This window comes from Cebus imitator, unplaced genomic scaffold (assembly GCF_001604975.1).
Source record: "Cebus imitator isolate Cc_AM_T3 unplaced genomic scaffold, Cebus_imitator-1.0 Scaffold277, whole genome shotgun sequence".
NCBI lineage: Eukaryota > Metazoa > Chordata > Mammalia > Primates > Cebidae > Cebus > Cebus imitator.
Genome location: NW_016107592.1, coordinates 2,314,241 through 2,328,711, shown reverse-complemented (window position 1 = coordinate 2,328,711; position 14,471 = coordinate 2,314,241). Strand labels below are relative to the sequence as shown.

The 14,471-nt window shown below is 40.8% G+C and overlaps 1 protein-coding gene across 2 annotated transcripts in view; it reads left to right on the top strand.

Annotated features, from left to right (window-relative positions):
• Positions 1-13,677, top strand: part of AGO4 (argonaute RISC component 4) — a 48,158-nt gene extending 34,481 nt beyond the window's left edge. The window contains exons 16-18 of one of the 2 annotated variants that reach the window (XM_017501087.2): positions 6,368-6,469; positions 7,021-7,220; positions 9,291-13,677. In XM_017501087.2, the coding sequence (XP_017356576.1) occupies positions 6,368-6,469; positions 7,021-7,220; positions 9,291-9,399 (411 nt within the window). In that variant the 3' untranslated portion in view covers positions 9,400-13,677. The remainder of the gene's footprint in view (positions 1-6,367; positions 6,470-7,020; positions 7,221-9,290) is intronic. The other variant, XM_017501088.2, reaches the window with a different exon arrangement.
• Positions 13,678-14,471: the final 794 nt, after the last annotated feature.

Genomic DNA, 14,471 nt, shown 5'->3' with positions numbered 1-14,471 from the left:
AGTAGCTGGGATTACAGGCACGTGCCACCATGCCCAGCTAATGTTTTTGTATTTTTAGTAGAGACGGGGTTTCACTGTGTTGACCAGGATGGTCTCGATCTCTTGACCTCATGATCCACCCGCCTCGGCCTCCCAAAGTGCTGGGATTACAGGCTTGAGCCACCGCGCCCGGCTGCTTGTAGATTTCTACATCTGTGTTTCTAGTCCCAGTTGCTCTCTTCAGCTCCTGGTCTGTACTTGCAGTTATCTACCACACATGTTTGCATAGATTCTCTACGCACTGTGTCAGTCAAGATAGGCCAGGCTGTGCTAACAACAACAACAAAAACCCAAATCTTAGTGGCTTACAAAGACTTGTTTCTTACTCACATTACACATTCATTGTGGCTCTGCTGCAGCTGTGACCCTGCTGTCCTCCCTTTGAAACCTAGGCTGACAAAGAAGCATCTAACTGGAACCTTGCCAGTCATACTGGCAGAGGGGAGAAAAGATACACGACAAGCCATGTGCTGGCCCAGAAGTAACACATTTCCTGCCTCATTTTATCAGCCAAAGGAAGTCACTCCTGAGATAATTGGGTGTGGATGTATAATCCTCCCCCAGGGAGGGGCATGGGAATATTTGGCGCCAGTAATACGCTCTACCACAGGCATTTCAAGCAAAACATGTCTAAACCTTCTGTTTCTTGTTTTATCCCCATCCAAAGCCTATTCCTCCCCCAATTTTCCTTTTATTCTATTACTTGGCATCACCTATATTAAGTCAACCAAGCTAGACACTTCAGAGTTGTCTTTAAATTCTTTTCCCCTTTTCCGGTCCCTTCATACACATTTATAACATAGTCTCTGTGTTCTGCCCTGAAATCTCTCTGGTCTCAGTTCTTCCTCTTGTGTGTTCTGCCGCTCTAGGCAGAACTGTTTTGTATTGCAGGAGACTCCAGGAAGTCTCCTTGTCTCCATTCTTCCTTCGCAAGAGCATCCTCTACCCTGCTGCGAAAACACAGATCTTATTGTGCTACTCTACTGCTTGGAAATCTTCAGGTATTCCCCATTGCTTACCAGATGCTTTCCTGTGGTGTTTAGTGTTTTCCCAAAGTGGCCAAAACAACATCTGCATTTTATCTTCCATCATGACCTTATACATCTTCCATTTCCCATATCCACTCTACATTCTTATCTCTAGAATGAGTACATCCCTTCCATCCACTGTTTTCATTATTTTTTAAGGTATAATATAGATACAGTAAAATGCACCCTAATTTTTTAGTATCTAGTTTTAGTTGAGTGCATACTTAAGCTTTTTGTTGTTATTTTTCATATTTTTGAGATAGTCTTGTCCTGTCACTTAGGCTGGAGTACAATGATGTATATTATCATGGCTCACTGCAGCCTCGGCCTCCTGGGCTAAAGCAATCCTCCCATCTCAGACTCCTGAGTAGCTGGGACTACAGGCCAGTGCCACCATACTTGGCTAATTAAAATATATATATATATTATGTATATTATATATATATATATATATATATATATACATTTTTAGGGACAGGGTCTAACTTTGTTTCCCAGATTGGTCTTGAGCTCCTGGACTCGAGCAATCCTCCTGCCTTGGCCTCCCAAAGTGTTGGGAAATCAGGCATGAGCCACTGCGCCTGGCCTGTGATCAGACTTTTTTGATTCCTCTTTCTCCTTCTGCCCATTAAACACTGATATTTGTTTAGTGTTTCATGGGCAGAGCCACCATACCTGGCCCTAGTTTTGACAAATGCATACAGTTCTCTAACCATCACAATAAAAATACACAGTCATCCCTCAGAATCCATGGGGGATTGGTTCCAGGATCTCCTGCAGATACCAAAATCCACATATACTCAAGTCCCTGATATAAAATGGTACAGTAAACTAGGTGTGGTGTTGCATACCTGTAGTCCCAGCTGCTTAGGAAGCTGAGACAGTAGGATCACTTGATCCCAGGAGTTTGAGACAAACCTGGGCAACACAGCAAGACTACATCTTTAAAAAAAAAAAAAAAAAAAGTGATGTAGTAATTGCATATAACTTGTGCACATCTTCCCATATATTTTAAAACTAGGGTGTCCAGCCGGGCACGGTGGCTCAAGCCTGTAATCCCAGCACTTTGGGAGGCCGAGGCGGGTGGATCATGAGGTCAAGAGATCGAGACCATCCTGGTCAACATGGTGAAACCCCGTCTCTGCTAAAAATACAAAACATTAGCTGGGCATGGTGGTGCGTGCCTGTAATCCCAGCTACTGAGGAGGTTGAGGCAGGAGAATTGCCTGAACCCGGGAGGCGGAGGTTGCGGTGAGCCGAGATTGCGCCATTGCACTCCAGCCTGGGTAACAAGAGTGAAACTCCGTCTCAAAACAAAACAAAACAAAACAAAACAAAACAAAACTGGGGTGTCCAATCTTTTGTCTTCCTTGGACCACATTGGAAATAGAATTGTCCTGGGCCACACATAAAATACACTAGCCATAACTGATGGGCTTTAAAAAAAAAATCACAAACAAATCTCATAATGTTTTAAGAAAATTTACAATTTTCTTTTTTTCCTTTTTTTGAGACCAAGTTTCACTCTGTCACTCAGGCTGAAGTGCAATGGCTTGATCTCAGCCCACTGCAACTTCTGCCTCCCAGGTTCAAGTGATTCTCCTGCCTCAACCTCCCAAGTAGCTGGGATTACAGACACCCACCACCATGCCTGCCGTTTGGATTTTTAGTAGAGATGGGGTTTCAGCATGTTGGCCAGGCTGATCTTGAATGCCTGGCCTCAAGTAATCTGCCCATCTTGGCCTCCCAAAGTGCTGAGATTACTGGCATGAAAGCCACTGCACCAGGCCCAAGTTTATGAATTTGTATTGAGCCACATTTAAAGCCGTCCTGGGGCTGGGCGTGGTGGCTCACGCCTGTAATCCCAGCACTTTGGGAGGCCCAGGTAGGTGAATCATAAGGTCAGGAGAGGGAGACTACCTGGCCAACATGGTGAAACTCCGTCCCTACTAAAAATACGAAAATTAGCTGGGCATGGTGGCCTGCGCCTGTAGTCCCAGCTACTCAGGAGGCTGAGGCAGGATAATTATTTGAACCCGGGAGGTGGAGGTTGCAGTGAGCTGAGATTGTGCATTGCAGTCCAGCCTGGGTGACAGAGCGAGAACCCGTCTCAAAATAAAAATAAAAATAAAGCCATCCTGGTCCGCATGCAGCCCATGGGCTGCGGGTTGGAAAAGCTTGCTTTAAAACATCTCTAGATTACTTATAATACCTAATACCTAATGTAAAGGCTTAAATAGTTTTTCTACTGTATTTTAATATTTGTATAAGTTTTTACTGTTGAATTGTTATTTTAAATATTTTTCTAGGTTGCTTTAGTACCGAATACAATGTAAATGCTATGTTCTACTGTTTTAAATTTTTTTCATATTAAAATTAAATTTTTAAACATGTTAACAATTTTTTTGTATATGTGTCAGGTCTTTAAAATTTATATTTATATTTTTTGATTGACACATAATAATTTGTACATATATATGGGTTTCATAGTGAGTTTTCATACATATAATGTATAGTGATCAAATCAGGGTAATTAGCATATCCAAACCTTTTTAAAGAATATCCACAGTTGGTTGAATTCCTGGACGCAGAACCTATGGATACCAAGGGCTGACTATATAATAATTCTATTATACTAAAAAATCCTCATGTATCCTTTTGTAGTTATCCTTTCTTTCACTCCCAGCCCCTGGCAACCACTGATATGTGTTCCGTTCTGACAGTTTTGCCTTTTCCCACATCATATAAATAGAATCATCGCCTTTGAGTCTGGCTTTATTTGCTTAGCATAATGCATTTGAGATTCATCTAAGTTGTATATATATTAGGAATTTGTCCTTTTTTATTGCTGAGTAGTATTTCATAATATGGATGAGCCACAGTTTGCTTATCTATTTCTGAGTTTAGGGGTATTTGGAGTGTTTCCTGTTTTTTACTCAGCTTCCCTTTTCAGCTCCTACTTCTTAGAAGGCATAGCTCACCTACTCATCAGCTTTTCCCAATGCCTCCCATCTTCCCTTGTCACATTGTGTTACAGTTTATTGTATGTAAGTTTCACGAAGGCATGAAGGCAAGTTTATTAGTTATCTTGATGCCACTGGCTGTCATCCCAGCATCTGCTGCAGAGCCTAGCAGTCACATGGGTACTCAAGCAATAACTGCTGAATTGAAAAGGCCTGGATTTTCTTTTTTCCAAGGCACCACCTCTTCAGGCTGTCATATGTAGAACCAGAGAAGTTTTTTGTTTTTTGGTTTTTTTTTTAAGGATAAAATAAATTTAGAAAGTGCTATATACAGCCGGGCGCGGTGGCTCAAGCCTGTAATCCCAGCACTTTGGGAGGCCGAGGCGGGTGGATCACGAGGTCAAGAGATCGAGACCATCCTGGTCAACATTGTGAAACCCTGTCTCTACTAAAAATACAAAAAATTAGCTGGGCATGGTGGCGTGTGCCTGTAATCCCAGCGACTCAGGAGGCTGGGGCAGGAGAATTGCCTGAACCCAGGAGGCGGAGGTTGTGGTGAGCCGAGATCGCGCCATTGCACTCCAGCCTGGGTAACAAGAGCGAAACTCCGTCTCAAAAAAAAAAAAAAAAAAGAAAGTGCTATATACTCCATATCCCTCTTAAAGATTATACATGACAAAATAAAGGTTCTGAAAAGTCATACATTAGAAAAAACCTTCTTAACTTTAGTTTGGTCCCATGTTTCTCCGATTTGTCTCACCATAAAATACCTACATACATCCTGCAAAACTAATTTTCCCAAAGAACACACTTTGGGAAACAAATGCAATTTAACAATAGTTAAAATGGAGCCAAGTAAACTCCCATCAAATTTGTGCCTATATGCTAAATAAACTTGTTCATACTGAACCCTGCTATACAGCAGAAGAGGGTGACCAAATAGCAAGATGGAATTCCTTCCCTTGTAATGCATTTCTGAAGTTCCCCTCGTGCCTTCCTAGAAATTTGATTTTCAAATTTTGTCTGTAGAGTTTTTCTTGGAGTTTTAAAAGGGTAAGAGAGTGTCACCTAATTTTATAAATGATTAGATTGAAGTTTAAATATATTAAGCTTTGTTCATGGTATGTAGTTGCAAGTCTGGGCCTAGATCTGAAACTGTTTTTTAGTTCTCATTTAAGTGCTTTCTTCCTAATAACCATTTGCCAGTGACTTTTTTTTTTTTTTTTTAAATAAAGTATTGGCCGGGCACAGTGCCTCACGCTTGTAATCCCAGCTACTTGGGAGGCCGAGGCTACTTGGGATCACTAGGTCAGGAGTTTGAGGCCAGCCTGGCCAACAGAGTGAAACCCCATGTCTACTAAAAATACAAAAAAATTAGCTGGGCGTGGTGGTGGCCTCCTGTAATCCCAGCTATTTGGGAAGCTAGGTGGGAGGTGGAAGTTGCAGTGAGACAAGATCGCACCACTACACTCCAGTCCCAGTGACAATGTGAGACTCTGTCTCAAAAAAAAAAAAAAAGTATTCGTTATTGCCATTTGTGGTCACTCACACCTGTAGTCCTAGCACTTTGGGAGGCCAAGGTAGGAGAATTGCTTGAGCCCAGGAGTTTGAGACCAGCCTGGGCAACAAAATGAGACCCTGTCTCTCCAAAGAAAACATTAGCCGAACATGATGGCATGTGCCTATAACCCCAACTACCGAGGAGGCTGAGGTGGAAGGATCCCTTGAGGCCAGGAGTCCAAAGTTGCAGTAAGCTATGATCCTGCCAGTGCCCTCCAGCCTGAGTCACAGAATGAGACCTTGTCTCAAAAAAAAAAAAAAAAAAAAAAAAAAAAAAAAAATAAAAAAAAAAAAAAAAAAAAAAAAAAAAAAGGAAGAAAAGAAAAAAGTATTAGTTTTGTTGAACCTGGTAAATCAGTTTAAAGATTCCTTAGACTTACTTTTACTGAAAGTTGTGAATTTTTTTTATTCCAAGTAAGGAATAAAACTTCTCAGAGAGTGTATCTATCTTAAATGTTAAATGTTTTTTTTTCCCTTTGTGAACATACCGCTGTGTCATCTGTAAGTACATGATAATGTTGTAGCCCAAAGCCACGGGTAAGTTTTTTTTTTTGTCTGAATCCCCTGAAGAAATCCTGGAGCATATTTGTGAAAATACTTCAGGTTAAAATTGTTGGGCGGAAAGTTACAGAAGATTCAACATTTGAATGAAAGTGATTTTCAACACTTCATTTAAGAGATATTTACCAACTTGCTCCCAATCAACACACAAAAGAAAAAAATGGCCTGAGCACAGTTTGGCACTTTGATGACTAATTACTTTTTTGTTTTTTGTAGGTAGGGAAAAGTGGGAATGTACCAGCAGGCACTACAGTGGATAGTACCATCACACATCCATCTGAGTTTGACTTTTACCTCTGTAGTCATGCAGGAATTCAGGTAATTTGGAGGCTGGTTCAGATCTTTGACTTGATATGGAGATGTTTGCAAATTCAGCAACTAGCTTAAGTAGACTTATTATTTAACACTGTGCCCAACTTTGTTAATGCTTGTATCCTAGAATTGTTATCTTTTGGTCTAGGTATCTGCTTGTAGGTGTGCTAGGCAGAAGTATTTCTGAGTTTAAGGAATAGGTTTCAATTATTTTCTCCTCTTGTGTCCTGTCAGAAATATGTTAATCTGGCCAGGTGCGGTGGCTCATGCCTGTAATCTGAGCACTTTGGGACGCTGAAGTGGACAGATCACCTGATTTCACAAGTTTGAGACCAGCTTGAGCAATGTGGTGAAACCTGTCTCTACTAAAAAATACAAAAATTAGCTGGGCATGGTGGCATGCACTAGTCCCAGCTACTTGGGAGGCTGAGGCAGGAGAATTGCAAACCCCATAGGCAGAGGTTTCAATGAGCTAAGATTGTGCCACTGCACTCCAGCCTCAGTGACAGAACAACAGTCCATCTCAAAAAAAATTAATCATAAAACTCTCTCCCCAGGGAACCAGCCGTCCCTCACATTACCAGGTCTTGTGGGATGACAACTGCTTCACTGCAGATGAACTCCAGCTGCTGACTTACCAGCTGTGTCACACCTATGTGAGGTGCACTCGCTCCGTCTCTATTCCAGCCCCTGCATATTATGCCCGGCTTGTAGCATTTAGGGCAAGGTATCATCTGGTGGATAAAGATCATGACAGGCAAGTTTCTTAGGCACAATAAAGTCTCTTTATATTTTAGCAGCGTGTTTAAAAAAATGAGCTACTACAGAAATTTTTTTTTAAGGATTTAAACTTCTTCTCAGGGTTTAAATTGTAAGGAACAAATAAAATTCATGTGCCTCTGAGAGCTTATAATGTGTCTTTTGGTCCAAGAAGTGCTCAGGCTTGTTTATACTTGTATTGTGTCTCTAAAGGAGTTTAATTTGGAGCTGCCTGTGGTTTTCCCACAGAGTAAAATGCATTTCAGTTCTGCTGAGGTCCTAAGTAGCCTCAAGAAGTGGTCAGCACAGTATCCTGGCTCCAGTCAAAGCAGTCACAGGGCTGTGGATTCCACATAATGCAAGTTGGAAGGCCTGACCAGTTCACTTTGCTTTTGGTACATTCTGGGAAAATACCCCAGAGTGAATCTGGATGTGTGTGTGGGAGAGGGGATGCAGCCCATTCTCTCTCAAATAGGCATCTCAAGAGAATCAGAGAATCTGATATTTTGACCTATTCCTAAGCTACTATTAAATAGCTAAACAAGCTCTCTACATTAATTTTCTTTTCCAAATGACCATCTGTGAAGTGTAGCAGTTTCTGGGCTCTTCCCCAAGTCTGAATTCAGCTGCTAAATAGTAGACATTCCACTGCAAGTCTATTTCTGTAAGGATTGAAAATACACTGTTATGGAAAATGTCCAGCTGTGGCTTTGTACCTTCCATACTGCAACGTGCTTTCATTTATTCAGCATATTTATTAGGTATTGACTATGTGCCCAGCATTGTGCTAGGTGCTAGAAATACTAACATGAGTAAGACATGTTTCTTGTCCACAGGGATTTTATGTTTCAGTATGGGAGACGAAGCAGGCAAATATGCAACTAACTAGTAGCCCAAGTCACTGTAGATAAAAGTGCAATGGGACACCAGAGGAGAGGCTTTTAAAGATTTCATAGCTGGATGGGTAGAATTTGGCTCTATAAAAAATAGAAAAGAATTTTCAGAGCAGAGAGAACAACGGACACAAAGGAGAGAAAGCAAGTGACATGTTTGTACAGTAGCAAGTTTTCTTTGGCTGGAGGATATTAAAGGGCAACAGCAGGCATGAGGCTGGAAAAGTATATTAGAGCAAGACTGTGTTTGTTAAATGTAAAATGCTATTCGTAGGATAGAACAGATAGGACTTAACAGTTAATTGAATATTTGTGGTGGAGGAGAGGATGAAGTAAAAGATGGCTAAGATTTTGAGCCTAGTCGATAAGGATAATAATCACTTAAAGAGAAAGTCAGAAGAGGGAAGAGCTAGTCAAGCCCTTTATATCAGATGGTATCCTTAAGTAGTATGTTTAGAAGTTGTTGTTACTCCAAAATACCAAAGTTCAGAGGAGTTATTACGTACCCAAGGTTATATAGTTAGTGAGGGGAAGACAAGAAGAGACTGGTGGCACAGTAGCATATGCTGGGAATCTCCTATGTTCCATCACTCTGCCAGGTACATAGATGCATTCATTCAACTAATGGTTTATTGAGACTCTGTTGCTACATGCTGGACACTAAGGATACAATGGTGAGCAAGGGGGACAAAGTTGCCGCTTTCTTGGAGTTTACATCCTGGTGGGAAAATAATTACCGAAGTAAAAATTTAATTTCAATTGTGTTTGGTACCATGAAAGAAAAATATAGGATTCTGTGAGAGCATGTTCCAGGTGGCTCTGACCCGGACCTTAAAGTCAAAGAAGATTTCTATGGGGAAAAATGACATTTGACTGAAGCCTAAAGAAATTGGCCAGGCGTAATGGGCAGTAGAAATCTTTACACAGATACTATTAAGGATTTGTGTCTTTGCAGACATTTTATTATTTAATTCTTGCAGCAGCCCATTAAAGTTCAGTTGAGTCAACTGATATTTAGAGGGACATAACAAATTATTCTAAGAAGCCAAAGCCTGAGCCTAAGATCCCTTAGAATCTAGTACTGTTTGTGCTATTTGAAACATGTGAAGTTTGAAGTGGTCTTCTGTTACAGCTGTTCTTTTTTGTTTGTTTGTTTTGTTTTATTTTCTTTACAGTGCTGAAGGCAGTCATGTGTCAGGACAAAGCAACGGCCGGGATCCTCAGGCCTTGGCTAAGGCTGTGCAAATCCACCACGATACCCAGCACACGATGTATTTTGCCTGAGAGTTTCAGAAAAAGAACTCAACCAGTTTGGCACCCCATGCAGCCTCAAAATGTTTCAAATGCCTACCGCCTGTAGATGGAGCCAAGTTGACTTCAGGTGGTCTTCTACCAGCAGCTCGGAATAGTTGCACTGAATCTATACTTTGCAGCACTGTCTGATGCGTCAACAAAATTGAGCCATTTTTTTAAAGTAATAGATACTCATAGATTATCTTTTCTGATGCACTGGACTGAATTTTTACCTCAATGTGCAAAGGCTAATGAGCCTGAACTTTCTAAAGGACTTTACAAGAAGGATTTCTATGGAATATTTTGCTAGCTGTGGTGTTCACCGCATCCCTCTAGTCTTAGAAGAGAAGATTATTCCTTTTTTCTGTAGTCATTGAGTGGGGTGTATGCATAAGTGGGAGAGAAAAACCAAACAATCTACTTCAAGTTCAGTGTAACTATTTAATTGTGTGGGTCCATAGACTTTTTAATGAAGATTTCTGACTTTGCCACTGTAAATGCCTTTAACGAGCATTAGTTTTTGAAAGTTTTACAGAGTTTTATTAGTTTTACTACTTTATCTTATTGATGTCTGCAGACTTGTGCTGGTGCAAGAACATGCTGCCAGGCAATTTGCACTATATTTGGCTGCAGATTCAAATAGGCAGTTCTCTTATTTGGTTGACTTTTGTGAATGTGTGACATAAACAGATGTAATGCATGTCACAGTGACAGAGATAACACTGCCATGGTAAAAGTACTCATGTTTCCCCCTGTTTGAAAAAAAAAATTAGTTTTTAGTATTTTTCCAAGTTTTCAAAAGTGCCCATTTTATGCTGCTGTGTGGTTTGTTAGATCTAAATGATTTTTAAACTTTTCTCATAGAAGCTTAACTTTGGCAATAAACATTTTTTAAGGTCTCTCCTCTTCCCTCCCCAACAGTGTAGTTTTCTAGATGAGATTTCGGTATGATTTTATCAGCTCTTTCTTATATATCATAATCTGGCAATTTCTGAAACCAGTCAGAAAAGACATATATTTCCATGCCTTTTTAAAGAATTATTTTTACCTGTTTTATATTCACAGTTGGTGTCCTGTCACTTTGTTTTAAAATAAGCTAGAACCAGGATGCTTCCTTATTGGAAAGGCTTTGCCAGTCCTTAAGGTACATTGAGTGATGCTGCAACTTGCAAAAATGTACCAGCATTTAAAATTTCTTTTCCTGGGAATCAAGGTAACTCACATGACTACTTGCAGAACAAACTTTTTGCTTCTCTTTCGACCTGAAATGTGCTTGGTGGTTTTTTTTTTCCTTTTATTAAACTAAAACTGTGTGGAAAAGGTCGATTTTTCTTAATAAATTCTGGATCCCCCTCACAGGGAGATGGGATTCCTTCTTTGTCCAAACAAAGGGAGTTGCTCTACAGCCAGCATCCGTTAAAATGTAGGGGAAAATGTATTCTGTATGTAGTGTAGATAATACTTTGTGAATGGACAACAGTTACATAGTGTCTTGGTAGCTCCAGCCAGTGTTTCCCAGCCCAAATTTTACTGACTTGTAATTCTCTATCCAGGACATCATGAGTGAGAGATGGAAAGGGGGATAAGAGGCCTGGAGTCACACTCCATATAGCTAAGGAAGGTGCTAGGGAAAGAGACACAATGTGGTGAAAACAATTTTGCCACCCCTGTCTGGAAACTGCTGGCGGGGAAATGATGGTGAAGGGTGTTTGCTTGAACTCATTAGATGGTCCAAATCTCATGAACTAGCCTTCTCAAAATCCCAGCAATATAAAGCACTGTTTTTCTTCAGTCATTTAAACAAACTTGTAAATACATTGAAGTTTACATTTCCATGTGCTGTTGATCAGCAGCGCCACCTGTGTTTGCTGAGACTGGTCTCCGAGAGAGTTTTACAATGTTGTTGATCGAGGCCTGTTTCTCATTAGGATGAGTGCAGACGTCCTTAATCCCTGCAGACAGTGGGATGAAAGCAAGTTCTGTAACTGAAGCACAACATAGGCAGGAGTGAAGAGATAGCAGATGTTAATTTCTTTAAAATGTCCTTTTTTTTTTTTTTTTTTTTGCAAATACCTCACTTGGATAATACAAATCAGGACATGTTGGTGAGGGGCTGGCTGCTGCTTTTATTCGTACTTGTTCAGGGAGAGCACAAAGAATACCCTTCAGCATGGCCACTCTGGACCCAAGAGGAGGAAAAAAACGGAAGCTTTTTTAGGAGAAGGAGGACTCGCTGGAGTCCAAGATGTGAAGAACTCTTGGTGGCTGGCTGGCTGGCCAGCGGGCACCACATCTGCACCTGAGTGCCTCGGGCTTGCTTATTAATAGCGCACAGAAGAAGCATCACTTCTCACCATCTCCTGGCATGTGTGGAGCAGGGAGCAAGGCCACGTGCCAGAAAGCCCTGATTAGCTTGCCTTGCTCTACGCTCGACCTCGAACAATACCGTTTGTAAGACCTCAGTCAGTCCTGGTACACTGGGGTAAATCAGTGTGGTGGTAGAAGAAAAGCCGGGAGACCTATTTTTATAGGAAAATAGTACCACTAAAGGTGCAATGCTGTCATTTTGGACAAAAGGAAAGAAATTTGGGAGAACTGGGATTATTGGCAAAAACTTGCTGAGGGGTGAATCTTTAAGAGCTAATCACTGCAGAATCAGAGTTGCAGCAATACGATTGCAAGCAAGTCTGAATGCATAGTTTTACTCTAATTCGGCTTGACAATTTGAGTAGGTAACCCCTTTGGGACTGACTGAATCGTTATGCATGTGTCAATCAATGGGAGGTGTGCATTCTCTAGAAGTAGTTTTAGGCTGGTTTGGTTTGTTTTTGTTTTTTAAATGCATCCTGTTTAGGCACTGTCATGTGGTGTGAAAGATTTAAATGTAACAACGCTAAAGAGTAACCATTTGGGGATAAGAAGTGGGGACATTGGCCGGGTGCGGTAATCCCAGCACTTTGGGAGGCCGAGGCAGGTGGATCACCTGAGGTCAGGAGTTCGAGACCAGCCTGGCCAACATGGTGAAACCCACATGTCTACTAAAAATACAAAAAATTAGCTGGGCATGGTGGCGGATGCCTGTAATCCCAGCTACTCGGGAGGCTGAGGCAGGAGAATCACTTGAACCCGGAAGGCAGAGGGTACAGTGAGCTAGATTGTGCCACTGCACTCCAGCCTGGGCAACAAGAGTGAAACTCTGTCTCAAAAAAAAAAAAAAAAAAGAAGTGGGGACATTATGAGAGTGGTGATGACCCAAATGTTGAACCAATTATGTTTTGGTGGTGGTGTTAGCTGTTGAATCCTGAATGGTTTATAAAGTGAATTAGCTGGCTGAATGTAGTCAGTGTTCTGGGCAGCAGAACATATTCATTCTTACTGTAAATTCTATTTGCTGCTTCCAAAGGTGATGATTTTCAAGCAGACATGTTCCATATGGTCTGTGTTTTAGGATCTGGTGCCCGGCCTATATCAGAGCCTATCTACCTGGCAAAGCTGCCTACCCTTCGAGTGGGAAAATATAATCCACTGTATAACAAGGCTTACTCTCTCCACCCTGTCCTAACGATCTTTTGTGAATGTGCTGTAGGATTATCTTGCTCAATAGCAAGGTGGTAGCTCTGCTTTCATTTTAAGAAAGTGGAGGCTGAGGGCATTGTATCAATACTGCTTCAACTCCAAGTTTTCCTTGTAAAATTGAAGGAAAGATCTTGTTGTTGATTCACCATTTTCTTATGCCTTGCTATTGACATATTCATGCTTTTTCTACGTCTAGTGGCTGAAAATGTTCGCATTTGTTCATTTGACTAATGGTGTGATTTTTGTTTCTATATTAGACCTGTAATGTTTTAAAATGTATTTTATTAAATTTGGACTGGATGTATGTCTCTAGCAATACGAGGTACTTTCTAAACTATTAAGGGAGGGGCTGTATCCCCATGTTGAGATAAGATGATGATCGTTTAAATTTTGCAATTTTTTTTTGGCCTGCAGGGATGTTTTGTGTGTATGTGTCCAAAAAAGGAATAAATTGGCATTCTTGTGCCAAAAATTGTTTTTCTTGTCAATTGTCTAATAAATATGCAGTACACTGTAATGGCAACATACATGTTGCTTTTTAAAAACAATTTTCTCAATATGAGAAATTTTACAAAGAACAGTGGAAGAACTTTGTGTTTTTAACTCCTGGGTCTCCATATTTTTAAAAATTGCTGTTTGGTATACAATTATTATGTGTCAATTAAAACTAAAATAAAACTTTTAAAAAAGAAATTGCTATTTGGGAATTTTAGAAGAGCTTTCAGTAACATTTCACATATGGAAACTTTTACAAGATTGGAGTTCTGGATATGGCTCTTAATGGGAAGATCTATTTAAGCAATGCTTGAGAAGAATTTTCAGTCTCCAAGAGGGCAGCGTGGCCACACACTTTATAAGACTTAACTTCTCCAGAGGAGAAGCTGTTCAAATTCATCAAACCTGGGGCTCTCCAGTCTCATGTTCATAAAAATTCCCACCAGCAAAGCCCTTTTGCTAAGTTGTGGCAGGGACAATTCCTTAGGGAATTTATAGTTCGCCAGAGGAGAAAGTTCTGCATATAACTCTACTAGAAGGTAGCTGTTTTTTCCATCTGTATACTATCTCCTCCATATTTATCAGTTATCAAACATTTATCATGAACTGGGTGCATGCCTTGCTCTGCCTAGGTTCTGGGAACACAGAAGAGTAAAAACTTAATTCTTCAAAGAATTCATTTTAATTTAGCATGGGATGGAGGAAGAGGCAGTAAGATTAACACTGAGTGCCTACTATATGTCAGTCACTTTATTTTTTTCCTTTTGTTGAGACGGAGTCTTGCTCTATCTCCCAGACTGGAGTGCGGTGGCGCAATCTTGGCTCACTGCAACCTCTGCCTCCCAGGTTCAAGTGATTCTCCTGCCTCAGCCTCTGGAGTAGCTGAGATTACAGGCGCCTGCCACCACACCCGGCTAATTTTTGTATTTTTAGTAAAGATGGGGTTTCACCGTGTTGGTCAGGCTGGTCTTGAACTCCTGACCTCTTGATCC